The sequence below is a fragment of the Thunnus albacares genome, chromosome 1 (assembly GCF_914725855.1).
Source record: "Thunnus albacares chromosome 1, fThuAlb1.1, whole genome shotgun sequence".
In the NCBI taxonomy this organism is placed as follows: Eukaryota; Metazoa; Chordata; class Actinopteri; order Scombriformes; family Scombridae; genus Thunnus; species Thunnus albacares.
Window position 1 is genome coordinate 1,879,763 of NC_058106.1, and position 19,820 is coordinate 1,899,582.

Here is a 19,820-nt window from a genome sequence, read left to right on the forward strand (position 1 = left end):
AGCTGATCCTGGTGCTGTGTGGTCTTACTTCATAGTGAGACTGCTGAGCATTCACATTGTATATTATGTTTTAAAACTGGTCACGTATTTGCTAAAATGAAGGCACAGAGTGAGCACAAACAGCAGAAGTGAATGTGCACAACATGACATATCCTCACCTCAGTGTAGGAAGTTAAAAGACAAAATTAAGATTCTAAGCACTTCCTTGTTACTGAAACGCATAAGATCAATACATCTGCATGGTCAAACAAGAGGCAGGCCAAAGCAGCTTTGTGTGTTTATGGTGTGGTCTAAGTTGTAAACAAAGGAGAGAAGAACTGCACATCCACATCTCTTTATTTATGTTATAGATCAACATTTCAACTCACCTTACTAAGTTGTTAAAACATATGAAGTGAGACCAGCAAATGTCCAACTGTTCAAACCGACCATATGTACATTTATGGCAGAAACTGACAAGTCAAAGTTCAACTGAAATAAAATTACCATTAGATTAAATGACCTTTTCTTTTTATATATTAGGTAAAAACATCTACTTTGCCTGAATTGACTGATAGGATACATACAATGAAAAAAACAACGGTGGGCCTGTCCATAACTAATTTACATATTTTTTCAAATTGTGTTAAAATGTAATAATGTGACAATTATCATGACATTTTTATCAACCCTAATTTTGGGAGCCCCCGCCTGGTACTTGAGGCCCCACGCGCTCTGGGTGCTCTGTGTACGCGGAGCAGCGGCACTGCATCCGGCAACTCTTCACTACCACCCAGCACCTGTCTTAACTCCTCCATGAACTCCACACAACAGTCTTCCTTCTTCAACTTCCACCATTTGATCCTTGTTATGTCTCCAGTCTAGGGGAAACCTAGACGCAACATGCTTAGAGCCCCCGCTCTTCCCAATCCCAAGAATGGTCAGCCCGACAACCATCAGAGTTCATTATGTAGCAGTTTATTTTTGAGTTGTGCAATGCCCAAAACAACAAACAAGAATTAATTAACCCCACCCTAAACTTCCCTAATGAAAAATAAAGTTGAAACAAAAGACAAAGCTCTAACCTAACTTCTAATTGAGAAAAACAGGAGAAAACATAAGAAGTGCCCTGAGATAACTTGTGATTTGGCTGAGTACTGGATAAACATGACCACAATAAGAAGTTCCTAAAATGACAGAAATCAGCTCTTATAATACATCCATGCAACCACCAGGGGGCGATCAAGATGTTTTGGCTTCACTTTTAGGGAGCTGTCATGGGGTGCTTTTCGTTATGCTAATTGTATATTTCCTCACATCCTCTTTCCTCCGTGACCCGGAAACCGATCTCCCTCCACCATCATGGAGGATATACCAATCCTTTAAATGCACCTGGAGGAGATGAGGAGAGAGGAGAGAGGACAGCAACACTCCTTTGATCCAATGTGTGTATTGATTGGTCGGCTGATCTGACAGGACAGTAAACTGTCGGGCTGCTGTTATAATACAGCAGATCAGCAAAACTACCTGTGGAAAAGGAATGAAAGCACCAACAGCAGCTTCTCATAGCCTATTTATTTATAAAATAAAGATTACTGAATCATGAATCAATCATAAAAACACTACTATTTTTCTTCATAAGCCAAAAGGCTTCTCCTTTCTTCTTCTTCTCCGTTTCAGTGCGTCTCAGCTCCCTCAGGAAAGTATGACGCTGCACAGTCACTTGTCTCCTACAAAATCATCCTGAGCCTGAAAAGCATGTCAGACTTTCACAAACTAAATAAGCAACGTTTTATTTAGACATATTCTTCAGGCTACGGCTGTTTTTATTGTTCATATCGGTTTTGTTCTTTTAGTAATTAACAGATTTAAATGGTCTGTTTGTGTCTTATTCTGTGACAGCCAGATGCTTCTATAGATCTACAATCAAATGATAAAAACATTGGAGCAGTTATCAGGGGTGTTCCTTCTAGCTATCAGTATGTATAAATTATTAAGTAACAGTGTAAAGTATTAATTAATTGTACATGAATTTTAAATGCAAACTTTAGAGTTTAAACTGTTATTTAGTAATTTATATTGCTGACTTATTCATATTTGACATTTAGGATGAAGTGCGTCATGACAACTTGTCCTCTCCTTAAAATGACGCTTTAGTGAGCGAGGAAGTTTCCTCCCTCTTCTCATTTCTCAGTTTGCACATCCTCGATTCCTTTTCTCGCCTCCTCTCATCATGTCTTCATGTCATGTCATGTTCCTCCCTCCTGAGATGCGAGCGGAGGAGGTGAGGAAGAGATACGAGGAGAGAGAGGAATCGAGGTCACAGGCATTTAACAGAATGAGACATCCTCGCTTCGGAGTCGTCATGTCAATGAAATATGCGGCAGAGCTGCATCATCTGTCCATTGTTCGGGTTACAGCCTACCGCTGTATTTTCTGTTCTCTGACAGATGAGCATAACAGTGTTCATGACAACGTATATATTTACTTCTAATTCAAATCACAACGTAATAATATGTATGATATAACAAGAATGTGCGAATGTCACACATGATTATATTTTATTTAACGCGCGTGCACACACGCATATCCTTTATATATTTTATTGTGTGACGCACTACAAATGGTTTGTATATTCCAGCTGTGTGTCACGCCTCTTTTATACGTCATGGATGCTGAAAAGACTTCCGCAAAGGATTCACCTGTGCATCCTCGCTCATAGCTCCTCCAGGAAGCCTCTCCTCTCTCCTCGCTTCTCTCTCCTCCAGATGCATTTTTAGGAAATTGAGACATCCTTAAACATATGACGCGCTGATATCGATTTCCGGGTCACGAGCAGGAGGATGGAGGAGAGAGGAGACAAGGAGGCACAAAGCAGAGAAATGAGAAGAGCACAGTGTTACGGTCACGCAATCGGATTGCTGTAAATATTAATCGGTGTTGTTGACTGATGATTCATCGAGCAGATCCAGAGGAAACATGTTTCGTCTTCAACACATAGTCCATCGCTCTCAGCCTGTCCTCCACCGGATGAAGTCGATCAATTCATATCTATGGCAGGATGCGCGACTTAAAACGCAGGGGCCTCCAGTTCAGTCTGGACTGAAACGGTTCAGCACAGCAGAGGCTCCTGTGGAGGCAGGGGACCCATCCAGGATGAGAGAGAGGACCCTGACCATGGAAACTTTAAACCCGCAGGTGAAAGCGGTGGAGTACGCAGTGAGGGGGCCCATCGTTATAAAGGCGGGAGACCTGGAGAGGAGGCTGCAGCAGGTTAGTAGCTACAGTATAGCTAACGTCACTAGCCCACTGGTTTCAAAGATTTGTTTTTTCATCTATATTTACAGCAAATAATTGATATGCGCTGTTTGTAGTTACGTTTGTCTTTAACAGCTGACAGATTCCGTTCACTACCGTCCTGCGCTCTGTCTGAGGATGGAAAGCTGTAAAAAGCTGGTTGAATTTCAGACACACACACACACACACACACGCAGCACTACATGCAGCTGTCAATGTCAGCAGAGCTGAACAGGTTGCATCATCTCTCACTATCACAGCTTGTGCTCTGAAGCTCTTCAAAGAGCAGGGGACCAGATCCGGCCATCCAGCACATATATGTACACCCGTGATGAAAGCTGATGTTTGACTTTCAGAGCTGACATCGAAATTTATACAGACATTTTCACAAATTTACTATAGATAACGAAATAAATACAATGTCCGTGTGAAGATGACTTGTTCCATTAATCCTGCCCCCAGAGAGGCGAGGCATTAAAACCATGGTGTTACCCTGCTGTTGAAATTAAGTCCACTAAACTGCCAGAAATGACACATAATATGGGTCATTCCATGTCGAATCAGACAGAATCTAGGAAAGTGGTTGCAGCACCCTCTCAGATTTTGTTAATGTATATAATGTTTGGGTCCCAAAAATAAATAAGGCCTGTAAAATATTTTTGTTCAATTCCAATGTTTTAATATTTTTTTGGCCCTTGATATATTTTTTTTAATTTTTACACTCTCAACACCTTATCTGGGAAGCCATGTTTGGGCATTAATCTTGAAAAGTATTATTCCTAGCCTCACCAAAGTTTGTAGGATGGAAGACAAACATGTTCTCAGTATGACTCAACCATAAAAAGTTTGTACTGCATGCCTATGGATTTTCTATAAGGCCCTAGATTTAGAAAAAAAGTGAAAAATTCCTTTACGAGTGATATTGAGGGTATTTTAAACCCATTTTTTGCACCCATAAGGTATCAATCATTATTTCCTCCATAAATACAATCTTTTGTTTATTTTGTGGCGGTATTTGAGGTCTCTACCACTAATGGACATGAAGATATTAAGAATAAAACAAGGTGTGGTTGCATTTTTCAGCCATTTTCATAGGACTAAAATGGTATGTGGGGTAGCTAGTAGGAGGATGTATGTGGGAATAGCTGTATGCATGATCATTTAGTGTACAAATTCCAATGTCCTTCCATCTTCTCTTCATAGATAAATACACATAGTTAAAGGCTTTGTTTTCACACCGATGGTTCTGTTATGCTGTGGGGGGCATTGTGCTTGCATGGTTTGGGTCCACTTGTCCCCTTAGAGGGAAGGGTCTCCACCTTTACCCTGTGATGAAACATTTCTATCCTGATGGGAGTGGTGTCTTTCAGGATGGTGTTCATCCCTCCACAAGAGTTCTCAAGACTTGTAGAATTAAGTGCCAAAGCTGAGGAGGTTCAAAAGCCTCAAATTAGCTTGATGATGTATTTATGATGATTTGCTTCTTGTCTCTCCAGGGAGTCAAACAGCCTTTCACTGAGGTCATCAAAGCCAACATTGGTGATGCCCATGCCATGGGCCAGCAGCCAATCACTTTCCTCCGTCAGGTAAGGGTTGAATTAGGAAGCAACAGACCTACTGTTTGTCTTAACTGCTTAAAGCATCTGTCACCTGTAGGTCTTTGTCTACCTGGTACAGATGGGCACTTGATGAGTTACTAGACATTTCGATTGCACTTGAATGAAACACACTTTGACATTGAGTTTGACTTAACATTCAAGCTCAATTAATCAACATTATTTGCTTTTTTCAAGCTGCTTGGAAACAGCAGCTTGAAAAGGTCCAATCCAATTTTTAATCAGGAGCTTTCAAGCACATCCAGTAGCCTTTTTCATTGGATGGGGTTTGCTGGATTGTCATTAAGTGGTTTATTTGTACTTATATGACAACACGTGAGGGGAGAGACCATCAACTGTCTGTGAACACCAGACTAAATCTAGTCACAACATTGTCTAAAAGTGTTTTCATGTTCTTCCTGGTTGAAAGTTTTAAGCTGTGTTGCACCTCTGACCACTGATGGGTATGATCAAAAGAGTGCTCTGTTGCACCTGTAAGTACACCCAACACTGATGTCACTTTGTACTGAGTTGTTCAGATACAGAGTCACTTCATGACATAGAAAGGAAGCTGGAAGACTTGTAGAGGAAATGGCTCAGGTATACTGTGTTTAGACTCACCCTGTGATGCAGATTAAACCCGTATCAGTTGACCCTTCTCTTGACCAGAAAATGATGTTTAAATGTCATTTAACGAGAGAGAGAGAGAGAGAGAGAGAGAGAGAGAGAGAGAGACAAACAGACAGACAGAGATCTGTGGTTTATCAGCGAAATGTATGAATTGCACAGTAGACTGTAGTCTCTGCTAACAGTGAGAACTAAGACACTATTTCTGTGCATTCGTTATGTAAGGGACAGGTTAACATAATTCACATCAGAATCAAGATTTTTCTACAATTCTGAGTTGGTTCACAGATGCCAAATCAATTTTTTTTTAAATAATGTAGTTAATAATGTAAACAGACTCAAAGGAGAAGGCTCTCTCAAGCTTCTCATCAGCCTTAAGCTTGTGGATGTGTAAAGTGTGTAGGCACCATGTCCGTCCTCACGTCTCCTCCTCGCATCTCTCTCATATATCCTCACTGGGAGGAGCTAAGATGCGAGTGAGGGAAGTGAGGAGGCATGTTAGCGTAATGAAAAGCACATCTGGTTTGTTCCAGACTTCTTCCATTTAAGAATTCTGAAGGCCACTGTGCTCTTGGGAACCTTCAACGCAGCAGAATTGTTTTTTGTAGCCTTCATCAGATCTGTGTCTCTACATAATCCTGTCTCTGAGCTCTGCAGTGTGAGACTTTATATAGACAGGTATGCCCCTTTCCAAATCATGTCCAATCAATTGATTTTACCACAAGTGGCCTCCAGTCAAGCTGAAGAAACATCTAAAAGATGATCAAGAGGAATGGAAGGCACTTGAGCTAAATTTCTAGTGTCATAGCAAAGGGTCTCAATACTTATGTCAATGTGATATTTCAGTTTTTCCCTTTTATTCATTTGCAAAAAAATCTAAAATTTTGTTTTGTCAGTATGGGGTATTGAGTGTAGATTAATGAGGGGGAAAAATGAATTTAAACAATTTTAGTATAAGGCTGCAATATAAAATGTGAAAAAAGTGAAGGGGTCTGAATACTTTCTGAATGAACTATATATTCCCATTCTGCCATATCTCTGTAAGAGTGAGCAAACTGCACCTGTAGTTGAGCTGGTTTGTTCAGTAAACCAATCAGTTGACCTGTGCTGGAGAGTGACCTCACATTCCTCATGAGATACATCAGCAGGAAAAGTTTAAGCATATGGTCTAAAATTTAAAAACGAAAATGCCTCGTCTGTTTCACATTCAATTTTCCCTATGGAAATTGTTGAAAGGAGCTTGTCTTAATATGAACTGATCATATATATGAACTAAATGATTGATCTGATTGATTGAATACAATATAAGGAAACTTATCTTTTAACATTCGGCCTTTCTGTAGGTGGTGGCTCTGTGTTGTTTCCCAGAACTGCTGGATAGTCCGGCTTTCCCTGATGATGCCAAACAGCGAGCCAAGCGCATCCTTCAGGACTGTGGTGGACAGAGCCTAGGTTTGTGCGTGTGTGTGTGTGTTTTCCTGTTTCTGTCAGCTATAGATGGGTAAACTGTGTGTTTGAGAGGAGTGGCAGATTATATAATACAATAGCACATGGAGGCATATTTACCAAGAATCATTAAAGGATAAGGCTGATGATTTTCTATATTTTTCTTATTGTCAACCAATCAACCAAACCAACAACGAACTGATCTACTTACTAGTATTACTTACTAGTATCGTTTGACGAGAGAAAAATGTCTATCCTTTCATATTATGCTCTATTGTTTATTTCATTGTGACGCAAATCACATTTTTACAGCAATATTTTTGGTTATTTGGAGTCTGTCCATCTTTTGCACAGATTTACTCTTCTTGGCTTTTTACTTGTGATGTTTTTATTGCTCTTGCTAACCTAACAAGTTTAGTTGTCATCAACTCTCCAAGCCTGCACTGCTATCTGTCTCTACTCTGCTGCACTGCACACACGAGGAGGGCTCAGCCCCATAAAAAGCCAGACTAGTAAATTATGCACATTTGCAGGGAAGAGAAATCTGAAAATGGTGTGCCACACATTTGTTCGTGGTTAAATTTGTCTGTTTCTGATGGGCATTTCTGGTCTGTGAGCCTGCAGGTCTTAAGCATTTACTCTTTTCGTGAGGTAAAACATCACATGCAGACAAGGAGTTAGTTTCTTTTCTATTGGTGTGGTTACTAGGGATGTCACGGTGTGAAATTTCTCCCACCAGTTAATAAACTCATGACAACACCGGTATCACCGATTACACCGAACATTTTGCAAGATAAGATATGCGTCTGACGCTCATCCATAGAGCACTTACTTTGATTGTCAACGTTGGATTTTTATTTTAGATCTTCCCTTTACTTAAGAGTTAGTGATGGTGGGCTTCAGGCCGCTGCCAGCGGGTCCTCCTCCATGTACAGCCGGCCTGCAGCACAAACAGATGCAGGGACGAGCCAGAGGACAACCGCTGCTTAGAACCATACCAGAGAAACCTGTCTGACATCTGGAGAGAGACACACTGAGAGCAGGCTGGGCAGGCAGAGAGTTGCTGCTGAAAACAAGCACCTAGACCTGAGGAGACATGAGAGCAGCTGCTCGCTAACAGCTAATGTTATGTTAGTTTACAGAACAGAGCAGTACTGAGGACAGAAGTCTCAGTCTGCTACTTTTGGCTGTGACTATGCTGCTGCTGCTGACTCACGGAGCAGAAACTCTAGTAGTTTATAATAAATTACTAAGTATTGATAACACGCTCAGTACTTTTTTTTATTTGATGAATGTGGACGCTGATATGCAAAAATGAACTAAATGGGTTTTATTTATATAGAAATAAACAAAATGATGGTATGGGCGATGGGCAAGTAATGTAATCAGTGTATGCCCTAACACCATGTAACACCATGTAACACCAGTACTACGACTACTGCGGCAAGCCTACTGGTTACTGTAATCAGCTGCGGCTAGTGCTCTGTTCTGCTAATTGTGTGTAGGACATTGGTGTATGGAAAGAAAGTACAACAAACTGTAATTACTAACCACAAGCAACATAGTGCTGCTTAGCAGGGGAGAAACTTCTTTTTTGTGGATTTCATGTAATTTTACCCTTGAGTGCAGCAATCTATGTAAAACATGAAGTTACACTGACTAATATCTCCATTAAAATAAAAGTTATTATTCATATTTATCGTTATTATTGCATTTGAAAAACTATTTGGTGTATATTGTATATTGTGTGTTTTTGGTTCAGGTTCGTACAGTGCCAGCCAGGGAGTGGAGTGCATCCGTCAGGATATTGCTGACTACATCACGCGCAGAGACCAGGGTGTACTTTCTGACTGGAACAACATCTACCTCACCACAGGGGCCAGTGATGGCATCATGGTATGAAACACTGCTTTTGAGATGATGGGAGGGGGCATGCAGGGAAACAAGGGGCTTGACATGAATGACAGTTGTCATAATAGTGATTGCACTTCTACCAAAGTGGGAGAAATGCTAACAGCGATGGCAAAGTGAAGCGGTTTCAGAGAAGAGGGTGGAAGAGCGTGGCTGAAATCTGGATCAGTTCCGGCAGGAGTTCGGAATTATTCTGTGCTGAACTGTGTGTGGTGTGATTTCTTAATGACACAAAATGTAGTTCTGTAACATACGTCTGATTGGGTTAGCAGTACGTCAGTTTGATTGTGGGGAGCAGCTTCTACAAACAAATTAACCACATCAGTCATATCTGTTGTTTTGTAGAGCATCCTGAAGCTTCTGGTGTCGGGTCAGGGCAGCTCCAGGACAGGTGTGATGATTCCCATCCCTCAGTACCCACTGTACTCTGCAGCCATCTCAGAGCTGGGGGCAGTGCAGATCAACTACTACCTTGATGAGGCCAATTGCTGGGCACTAGATGTTGAAGAACTGCAGCGAGCTTACCTGACAGCCAAGCAGCACTGCCAGCCCAGAGTCCTCTGCATCATCAACCCTGGAAACCCCACTGGTAGGATGCATTTATGTGTGTGTGTATGTACACCGAACACTTTATTAGGAACACCTGTGTAATATACTGCAATCCAATACAACAGCTCTGCCATAAATTTTACAATTACGAAGCTTATACGTTTCAGTTTTTGTTGACATTGTCAGAAAGGTGATAATTCTACCTTATGTTTATCATTGAGGTTGTAATAGGTGGTGCTGGTGTACTGGTTTGTATTATACTGAAAAGTGTTCCTAATATTTTGCCACCTTCATGTATGTTAATAAGGTGGACAAAATATTAGGAAAACATTTCGATTTAATGCATTGGCAATGAGAATCCCTTGTCCTCATATCAAAACTAGAGTCCAGTGGAAACTGCTTGGTGATCACGGTTACAGTAATCAACTGCTTATATGGATCAAAAAGCTCTGGACAGAATCATTCCTATACGAATGCTGTTTGAATAATTCACTTATAGAAATCAAGTAGTCAGCTAACAGTGTTCATTTTGGGTCTTTTCATACATGAAAAAATATGGAAAAAAAAATTAAAAGCTACAGAAATTCTATTTTCTTTTTACTTTACTCACATAATACATGTATGATGTGTATTTAGCGGCTGCACCACCATTATCAGGCGTTGAGGCACACCTCTGCAGGTTTGTGTGGAGGTGCGGGGTGTGGATGATTAATGTAATTGCTGTAAAACAATCAGAAAATAACATTTAATTGCTCTCATTCACCTTTCTCGCTACCACTCTCTAGCTCGATCAACCACTGCTTCTCTCTCTCTCTCTCTCTGTCTCTCTCCATCTCTCTCTCTCTCTCTCTCTCTCTCTCTCTCTCCATTTCTCTCATCTTTTTTAAATGAGTCGGGAAGCCGTCAGCAAAGCCTAACTTTATTTTTAATGTCATCAAACAAAGAGAAATGTCCTCCCCTCTTCCTAGCAATGTTTTGTCTTCCCTCATGGTAGGGTTGTACAGCGTTACAAGTTGTGTTTCTCCAAAAGTTGATTCTGGTTCAATTTTCTCGCTGCGGGCCGCTGTGGCCTCCACCCCCGCAGCCTAAACACACAATCTATCAGCCTGGTGACCTGAGGTTGGTGCTGAATGCACACTGAAATCATGATGGGAAAAACAAAGTCATTTTCTCTCAGTGAAAAACGTAGTCTCCTTGAAGCTTATGACAAGCTGTCAAAAACGAGCCAACGAGATGCAGCAGCGAAACAACAAGCGTTTAAACAGCTGTTCTGTGTTTTCAAACAGTCAATAAAATTCAGTAAATACCGAAGCTGCCTGTTTCATTACTTTATATTCATGTAATAAATATACAAATGTCAATTAGATGGTAATTTACGTTAGAAATTAAGAAAAAGAAAAAATCAGTTATAACAATCATCTACTTACAGTGATCAATTTGACATGGACGGACATGATCATTATAAGCGGTTTCCACTGTACTTCCTTGCCTTATGAACGAAGTGTCTGTGTTTGACCAATCAGCCACAGTCATCCCTGCAAACCCCACCCCTAAAGCTTTTTCAGCCCCTGGGACTATCCCACCTGCTGCCTCTGGTTGAAATGCAAGTTTTGTGTCTTTTGACCACTTTCACATTTCTATGCTTATTATAGAACATTTAAGTCATTTTTTGTGACATGTGTGTGAATATCCATGCCAGTTGCATGAGAACATACTATAGCTATTCTCCTACTTCAGTGTTTTGTTAACATCAATTATGCTGCAGTGGGACAGTGGGACAGCTAGCTTCCCCTATTCACAAAAATCTCCCAGTTGCTTCCACTGTACTATGTCAGTAGTGTTTGTTGGCTGGGTCAGGGTCACTCTCAGACTGTGTTAAGTTCTGAAGTGTATCAGCATGTAATGCTTTTTACTGTGACACTTCCATCGCTTGTTGCCATATTTTTGAATACCTTGCACCTGGACACTTATACATGAAAGCATATTTGTTGCCATGACACCAGTGTGGTATGTACTTCCAGTGTGCATAGCAGTTACCTCTGTCTTTCTAACCCTCTGACATCCCCTCTCTGTTCTCTAGGTCAGGTGCAGAGTAAGAAGTGTATAGAGGAGGTCCTTCACTTTGCCTATGAAGAAAATCTGTTTGTCATGGCTGATGAGGTAAATTCCATAACTGTCAAACCACATCAATGTCTTCACAGCGCCTGGCTGTACTGCATCATGGGTCATATTCAGACTGAGCAACATGTGGAAAGTTATCTGTATTCACACTTGGTTCTCAGTGGGAGCACCAAGAGGGTAAATTCTCCCAAATTACAAATGGCATACTTGTCCACTTCCCTCTAGTTGTATGTTTCCATCCTAACAGTTTTGGTTTTATATGTCCACTTTTTGAGATATCTCAAAATGTCAGTATCTCTGAGATTTCTGCAATAAATGAACAGGAAAAGGCCAGAATATATATGTCCATAATGAAGTCCTAATATTGTGTGATGTGTATTTTAATACTAATATAATATAATATACTACTTAGTCTGGCATCCCCAGACTTTTTTGTGTCCCTTGTCTTTAAGTGCTTGCATTTGTGCACATAACGAACAGATAAAATGCTTTTCTTCTTGCAAATTCACAACTTTATTATTGAGATATTATCATTTCTATTTTTCTCTAGTTTATTCCATAAAAGTAAGTTTGTTTTTTTCTAAATTAGTCAGACCTTATTTTCCAAATCTTAGATTTTTCTTTTTCCCCAACAGTGGTCTTCATAATCTGACGTTAAGAACCAATCTGTGTTTTTTATATTGAATGCCACTGGCTCTCATGTAAGCCTCCCATGAAGGCTACAAACTGCAGCTTACATTGGCTGCAACAATTCCAACAGACTTCCTTTGTCAGTAATTGGAAAGATGTTTTTGTGTGATACCAGTTTTTCATCAACCTGGCTGGTATTTTTACAGGTTTACCAGGACAACGTGTACTCCTCAGACTGTCAGTTCCACTCCTTTAAGAAGGTTCTCTGTGAGATGGGCCCTGAGTACTTCAACAATGTGGAACTGGCCTCCTTCCACTCCACCTCCAAGGGCTACACTGGAGAGTGAGTATCCTCTTATCTGAGCTCTTATCTCATCACAGGATACCTGCACACGAACAGAGTGTACATTTGAATGAACATTAAAATGTGCTTTTACAACTTAACTTACTTTTAACTCCACTGAAAAGAGCATTAGGCTTGTATGCAAGTTAGGTTATTATTAGAGATAGGCCTTTTTTCTAAGAAGACTTCCCAGTTTTCTGACATTCTCAGCTCTGTTTTAGACCTTCATTTCTGCAGTGTTTCTGACAAGTTAGGAGAGACAATTCTTGAGTGTATTCCTGGGCTGTCCAGTTGTGTCTGGAACAGAAACACAATTTATTAGACATGTCTGAGGTGAAGCTGAGCAGGGAGAGGGACGTTTTAGTATTGATATAGCATACAAATGTCAATACATGTCAGTAAGGCTCCACTGTTATCCAAAAGACTCCTACCTGCATGTTATCAAATACAAAGCTATAAAATGAAAATTGTTCTTTAGGGGAATAGTTCCACATTTTGCGAAACTCAATTCAAGTTTCTTTGTTGAGTTAGATGAGAAGATTGATACCAGTCTCAGACATGACAGTGTATCAATCTCCTCATCCAACTCATAATAAGAGAACAAATAAGTGTATTTTGCAAAATGTTGAAATGTTCTTTTAAGACAAGTTCAGTATATTTATGAAGAACTTAAATTGACCATTAGAGTCGGCACTGCAGTTCAGGCTTTTCACATTCGTTGAGCACAGTTTATGTTCAAACTCAGTCAGGTTTTACACAGTTCAGTAGCTCCCTGCGATCCTGGAGGTCCAGCCATCGGTGGTTAGAGCAGCTGCCAGGGCAGTGGATAATTCCTGGACAACTGCAGCCTGTGCTCATGTATAAAGTTCAGACACAACAGACTGACTAATGCACACATGAAGGCACAATTAAGCAGGGCTGTAACAGACACAATGGTTCAGTATTTCTGATTGTTTCTGTTCACAGAGACATAACTAACTAACTTTTTTTCCAGTCCCCTACTCATTATCCAGTGTCGCTGTAACTGACTGAAAAACCAAAAAACTTCTAAGCAGTGGATCTGAATCACTTGCTCCAACTCACTTATGTTTTCTATATGAGCCACACATCTCAGGGAGAAATTGACAGTTTTTTTTTTTTTTTTATTTCACTGAAGAACCAAGTGGTTTGGTATGAATACATGTATTATTACACTCCTAGTGTAGATTGCCTTTTTGTTGACCCATGACTTTCCATGTCATTTGTCCACTACTCTGTGTTTCTGTCTCCCACCCAGGTGTGGTTTCCGTGGAGGCTACATGGAGGTGTTGAACATGGATCCACAAGTGAAGGCCCAGCTGGTCAAACTGCTGTCTGTTCGCCTCTGCCCTCCTGTCTCTGGACAGGCAGCTATGAACGTCATTGTAAATCCCCCCAAAGTGCATGAGCCCTCGTATGCTCAGTTTACCAAGGTGTGTGTCTCTGGCCTCTTGTTGTTCAAAATAACTGCAGATGTTCACAGTGTCCAGTCAAAAGGACATGGTCAAAATACTTCGGTTGGGGGGGGGGTGCTTATTATATTTGCTACATGCATTGACATATGAATATATATATATATATATATATAGTAAACAAGAACAAACATACAGATGATGTAGGACTACAACATTTTTATACACTGCTATTGCCACAGGAAGACATGTAGACATGCCTCACAACGTGATTAGATGTGAGTTCACCTTTAATTAATTAAATTAATTAAATAATTCATTCATTTTATTTCAACAAAATATTTGAAAATATTTTCACAATGGTGCCCCCTGTCTTTGCATGAATCCAGTGGAATACTGTCAGTTCTCAGTAGAAGGGAGAATCTCAGGGCACCTCTCACATAGAGCAGGTCTAGACCATACTCTTTTAATTTACAGAGACAATTTCCTATACATATATATATATATATATATATATATATATATATATATATATATATATATATATATATATATATATATATATATATGCACTTTACAGTTTTCACCTGAGTAATGGGTACCCGCACCCCGTGTGTGTACAGTGTATGTGATGCGTACCTGACCATGAGTTACCTTGACTGTTTTATGTGTTATGTTGGTGCCCAGGAAAAGAGCTCAGTCCTGGATGCCCTGGCTCACAAGGCCAGGCTTACAGAGCAAATCCTCAACTCGGTCCCTGGGATTAAGTGCAACCCAGTCCAAGGAGCCATGTATGCCTTCCCTCAGATCTTCATCCCACCACGAGCAATTCAGGAAGCCCAGGTCTGTTACTCTTTAGGCACTCTTTAATGTAATGGAATTTTTCCTGTGCTGTGTTTTTTTGTTAATTGATGCAAAACAACAGAAGTTCACTTCACAGAACAATAGGGTCCAAAAGTCTGAGACCACTTTCTCACAAAAATAAATGGGAAAGTGGTCTCAGACTTAGTTATTTGTACTGCTTCCACCAACTGACACCAAAATTCATGTGTACATGCACTAGTTCTCCAAGTAATGTCAAATTTCATGAAATATTTTAATGCCTTAGATTTTTTTCATTTTTTTCTTATATCTTAGACATATTACGTAGCTTTAGTGGTCTCATGCTGCCTTAGTGTTTTTCTGTCCATGTGCGGGTCTCTTTCTCTCCCTTGTATTTAACAGCTTACTGCAGTCTCTTATTGCCACTGAGAAATAGTTCAGATGGGTAAGCTTCTGTCTGGTAAAAGATGCTTTTTACAGTCTGTTTGCTGCACATGTCATTTTTTTTTTATTTTCATCAATTATTGACATGTGATGCACTTAATTTCATGATTAAGATGTGAGGTCATGTCTTTCTCATTTTTAAGTATCTTCACAGTATTGACACAGAGCCAGTGATTGCTTCTGTCTTTGGAAAATCTGTCATCTATCTCTCTTTCTTAATCTGATGCTCAGTTGACCCCAGTTGAGGATTATGTAAATTAGACTGTGAGGCTATAAGGAAACCTGTCTTTTTTTTTTTTTTAAAGGGTTAAGGTTAGTTAATACTGGATAATAATGTGATATTTCATCACAAATTGTTTATGTAATACCGGTGTATTCACTGTGGTTGAAATTTGCTAATCGCATTATACAGACACACACTGATAGTTATATCAAGAAATTAAATGCAATCCATAATTTCTTCTGTCTCACTGTGAATGAACTCTGCAGAAGCTTTATAGTGATGAATAAACCATATGTACATGTGTCACTTGTAATAGTCCTGCACTGTCTGACAGTTCATGGAAGTTGAGAAGTCACCTTCTGTTAACGCTAATTAGTCAATCACACATCCCTTTTTAAATATAGCCATCCACTGCATGTCGAAATGTCTGTGTATATCTGCTAGCTTGTGTCAAAAGTCCAAGCTATGCCTTTATCTTATACATACACTTAAGAATAAATCGTCTGATCCCAGCATGCATTGAGCGACAGGCAGTGAATTTCCTTGAACATGTGTCCGGTCTGTGTCCAGATGGAAAGCAGCTGAATAGAACAGAAGCATAATTTGGGGACTGAGATCACAGTGGGTATGAGATGGAAATCAACTAAATGTATCGTTGCTGTCTCTGTGTATCTACTGCAGTCCCTGTCCATAGCTCCTGACATGCTGTACTGTCTCAAACTGCTGGAGGAAACAGGTATCTGTGTAGTTCCAGGAAGTGGATTCGGCCAGAGAGAGGGAACCTATCACTTCAGGTTAGATATGAACATTTTCTTCCACCAACAGTGTTTATTTTATATGATTTGAGATCATGAGATTTATGTATCTCAATATTCTTTCATTGCCTAAAATTGTTTGAGACTGAGTTTTATTCAAGAGACAGTTTTGTACCACGGATTGTCCCACGACTGACTGCTGACCATACAGCATCACAGTTGTGGAGCTGTTTGTACTCTGACACGGATTATTAAACATTGGCAAATTGTGTCAAAGTTCACCAAAATTGAAGTTTGAGCTGAGATTTACTCCCTCCACATCTCCACAAATGAATCCACCAGCAGCTGCCAGGGGAAATTATTTGATTTGGTATGATGTTTCACTGTCACAAAAATGCTAATGTGATTGGGGCCTTAAGAATATGGGAAACAAAAAAAGTGAGAGGCATCAAGATGCATGCTAGATCATTGTGTGATAAAATCATAGCTCACTGAATCTAAATAAGATGGTATTCTGAGATTACCGTTCCCAGATCTAACATGTGCCGTAACATGTCTTTTAAAGCAGTTTATGGTAAAAGTGATGATTTAATATGAAGACAGAAAATGCGTTGACTAAAAGAAAACACATTTGTTTCCTAGAATGACCATCCTACCAAGCCCAGGGAAGCTAGAAGTCCTCCTGGAGAAGATGAAGGAATTCCACCTCAGATTTCTTGAGGAGTATTCACAACAGGAACAACAGATCACCATAACCAACCAAGACCATCACAGACAAATGTCAAAGCAACCAGACTGATGACCCGTACACTTGACAGTTTCTGTGATTTTAATATTGCTTTGAGTTTTGTGTTACAGAAATATTGTGCCTTCTCAGATGATATTTGAAGAGGCACAGGGTTCTCTACTCGTCTAGACATGTGGCCCTCTCCTCAAAGCCCTGAATAAGAGAACACACAGTATAGAGAAATAAGAGGAACAGTGTTCCTATTTTCATCTAGGTAGTTCCTTCATGCTGTCATTGATCTGTACTCTGTGCCTTAGTGGTGAACTTCCACTGAGAATCCTGCATTCAACCATCTGCTTTTTCTTCCACTAACATCTCTTTCATGCTTGGCCAAGGACTTCACAGCTTGTTACATTATTGCATAAAGATATCTCTTTGAATGCCTCTGTGTATAGTATACTTTTTTTTTTTTGCTTGTGTTGGTATTCCCTTATATAACATTAAAGGATCAGTTTCTCCAAATCTCAAAAAAAAACTTTGTCTCACTGTTATCTAGTCATGGAATGAGTTTTTGTTTTACTTGTTTTCTAGAAGTCTGTCTCTGAGATGTCTGCATTTACCCCAATACAGTCAGTCTGAGTGGAATCCTTTTATGGTGACAGAAATGAAAACTCCACAGCAACGTTTCTCAGTGACAAAACATTCCCTGAAGGTATCCAAAATATTATCATGTTAAGATTGTAAGATTGAAAGGAACGGTTGCAAATTTCTTTTCAGTTCATAGTAAACTGTATTTATTTATTATTACTAATACACACGAAAATGCTTACACCATGACTGCAGTATGACTTTACCAGAATTCATTTGTAAATTACTTTGAGCTTCAGAATTAGGGTTAGGGTTAGGGGTTAGTATTTAAAGAGGCTTTAGCATCAGTGATAATTAACATTAGTGTTAGCTTGTTCTCCTTTGCTGTTATTAACCAAGGTATTGTTAAAATTGGTAAATAAACAGGATGGACATAAGGTCAAGAGTTACATAGTGTACAGTAAATACATGAAGTGTTAATGATTAAAGTGTCATTCAATTATAATTCTAGATTTGATGATAAACATAGCAGCCATACCAGATGATTACAGATAACAATTTGGTTGTTTATTGCTTGTTTTGTAGTCCTGAACCCTACTAGGGATATGAATTCATAGGGGATTGCAAGGCCCTCTTGATTTTCAAGGATCGTAAGAAAAAGAAATTGCCACATTATTGGTGTTCTATCAAGGTTCTATCAAGGTCTTCATCTGTGTAGATGGATAATGGAATGGTGTTTCATCAAATTTGTGTAAAACTAGAGTGCGCCATCATGAAACCAAAGAATTTAAAATAAAAATTTCTCCCTTTTGGTTTGCAATTTTCTTTTCATAGGAGAACACAGGACGTGATTTACAGAGCAGATATGTATGCTGAAATGACAAAAAGATGCTATTTAATTTCAGTTGGATTTAAATCTTTCCTCATGTATAATTTGTGAGCAGTAATTCTGCCACTGCAACAGCATTGTCACAGTAGCATAGCACTAATACTTCATGTATGTATCTTACAAATAATGTGTTTTACTATAAAGACGGAGAAGTTGTAGGCCTTTACTGTGAAACCAGAATTGTTGATGCAAGTAGGGAGTTCCTAATGTTAGCAAAACATATAGTAGGGTCCAAAAGTCTGAGATCAGTTTCTCCTAAGTGGTCTCAGACTTTCGGATGCTATACTGTTTACTGATAACATTTTTTCTGAAGAAATCAGAAAGTTAATTTACACGTTGTTATACCCCCGAACAAGCATGGTCAAAGAAAATTGATTAAAAAATGTCAGTAATGGTGTGAAGTAGTTTTTAACAGTAATTAATAATAATAGTAATAATAATGATGATACATTTCATTTATAGAATGCTATTCAAGATGCTCAAAGATGCTTTACACAGACAGTAAAATAAAGAAGTTAAAAACACTTAAGGGACAAATTAGAACAAGAAGTTAAATTAAACATTAGAAGCACTTGTAAAAAGGAGTTTTGAGTAACCTCTTAGAAAGATTGGAGCTGGACTTGTGGGGATACAGACATTTTATTGGCAAGACAGGCTGAAAGAGCTGAGGGGGAGATAGATTTGAGATTGCACAAGGATGTTTTGCAGTCCTCTTTGGGGATGGAAATTGAAATTTGGATACTGATATCCATGGTGATTGCCAGGTGGTCAGCGATGTTGAGATCAAGATTATAGAGCTGATGTATTGTCAGACCAGCAGAGCAAACCAGATTCAGGATGTGATGGTGGCTGTGAGTGTGGAAGTTGATATGTTGTGTGAAGTTGAAGCATTTTCAAAGTTCCAGGAAATCAGAGGCGATTACAGTGAGTGGCATCAATGTGAATATTGAAATCACCCAGAAATAGAACAGAAGGTGAGGTGGCACATAGTTGGGTCAGAAAATCAGAGAAGCCAGAGAGAAAGGAATAGATTTGGTTGACTGCAAGGGTGTTACCAGAGAGTTTGAAGGTATTGTGTTGAAATGACTGTGTGGCTGGAATGGAAATGCTGGTTGTTTTAATGTCCTACCCTAACCCTAACACTGACAAACATAACATGTTTTTCTTGCTGTAATCATTCCTCCTGTTCATACTGACCATTAGAAGATCCCTTCATAATGCACTTACAATGGAAGTGACGGCGGACAAAATCCACAGTCCTCCTTCTGTGCAAAAATTTATTAACGTTTATCTGAAACTAATATGAAGCTTCAGCGTCCAAATGAGTCATATCAAGTAGATATCTTTCAATGTTACAGTCTTTTTAGTGCCAACGTCCCTCTTTTTGTTACTATACTTCCACCACAGCTTAACAGGGAAACACTGTCTGAGGAAACACAAAGAG

At 39.5% G+C, this 19,820-nt stretch overlaps 1 protein-coding gene across 2 annotated transcripts; it reads left to right on the forward strand.

The window, feature by feature from the left end:
- Positions 1-2,650: 2,650 nt before the first annotated feature.
- Positions 2,651-18,127, forward strand: gpt2 (glutamic pyruvate transaminase (alanine aminotransferase) 2). 2 transcript variants are annotated; one of them, XM_044346379.1, is made up of 11 exons: positions 2,651-3,252; positions 4,773-4,862; positions 6,842-6,950; positions 8,707-8,840; positions 9,201-9,459; positions 11,485-11,564; positions 12,362-12,498; positions 13,775-13,949; positions 14,616-14,771; positions 16,099-16,211; positions 16,815-18,127. In XM_044346379.1, exons 1-11 carry the CDS (start codon positions 2,959-2,961, stop codon positions 16,969-16,971), a joined length of 1,704 nt encoding a protein of 567 aa, XP_044202314.1. In that variant the 5' UTR covers positions 2,651-2,958; the 3' UTR covers positions 16,972-18,127. The 2 variants fall into 2 exon arrangements, with proteins under 2 accessions (XP_044202314.1, XP_044202391.1); XM_044346456.1 differs by having other exon boundaries at positions 2,653-3,252; positions 9,201-9,444; positions 16,815-17,339.
- Positions 18,128-19,820: the final 1,693 nt, after the last annotated feature.

Excerpts from the sequence above, each read along its gene's own strand:
- gpt2 (XM_044346379.1), top strand. The coding sequence starts at position 2,959 with ATGTTTCGTCTTCAACACATAGTCCATCGCTCTCAGCCTGTCCTCCAC. Across the intron at positions 3,253-4,772 it reads TGGAGAGGAGGCTGCAGCAG|GGAGTCAAACAGCCTTTCAC; the intron begins GTTAGTAGCTAC and ends TTGTCTCTCCAG. Across the intron at positions 9,460-11,484 it reads CACTGGTAGGATGCATTTAT|GTCAGGTGCAGAGTAAGAAG; the intron begins GTGTGTGTGTAT and ends TCTGTTCTCTAG.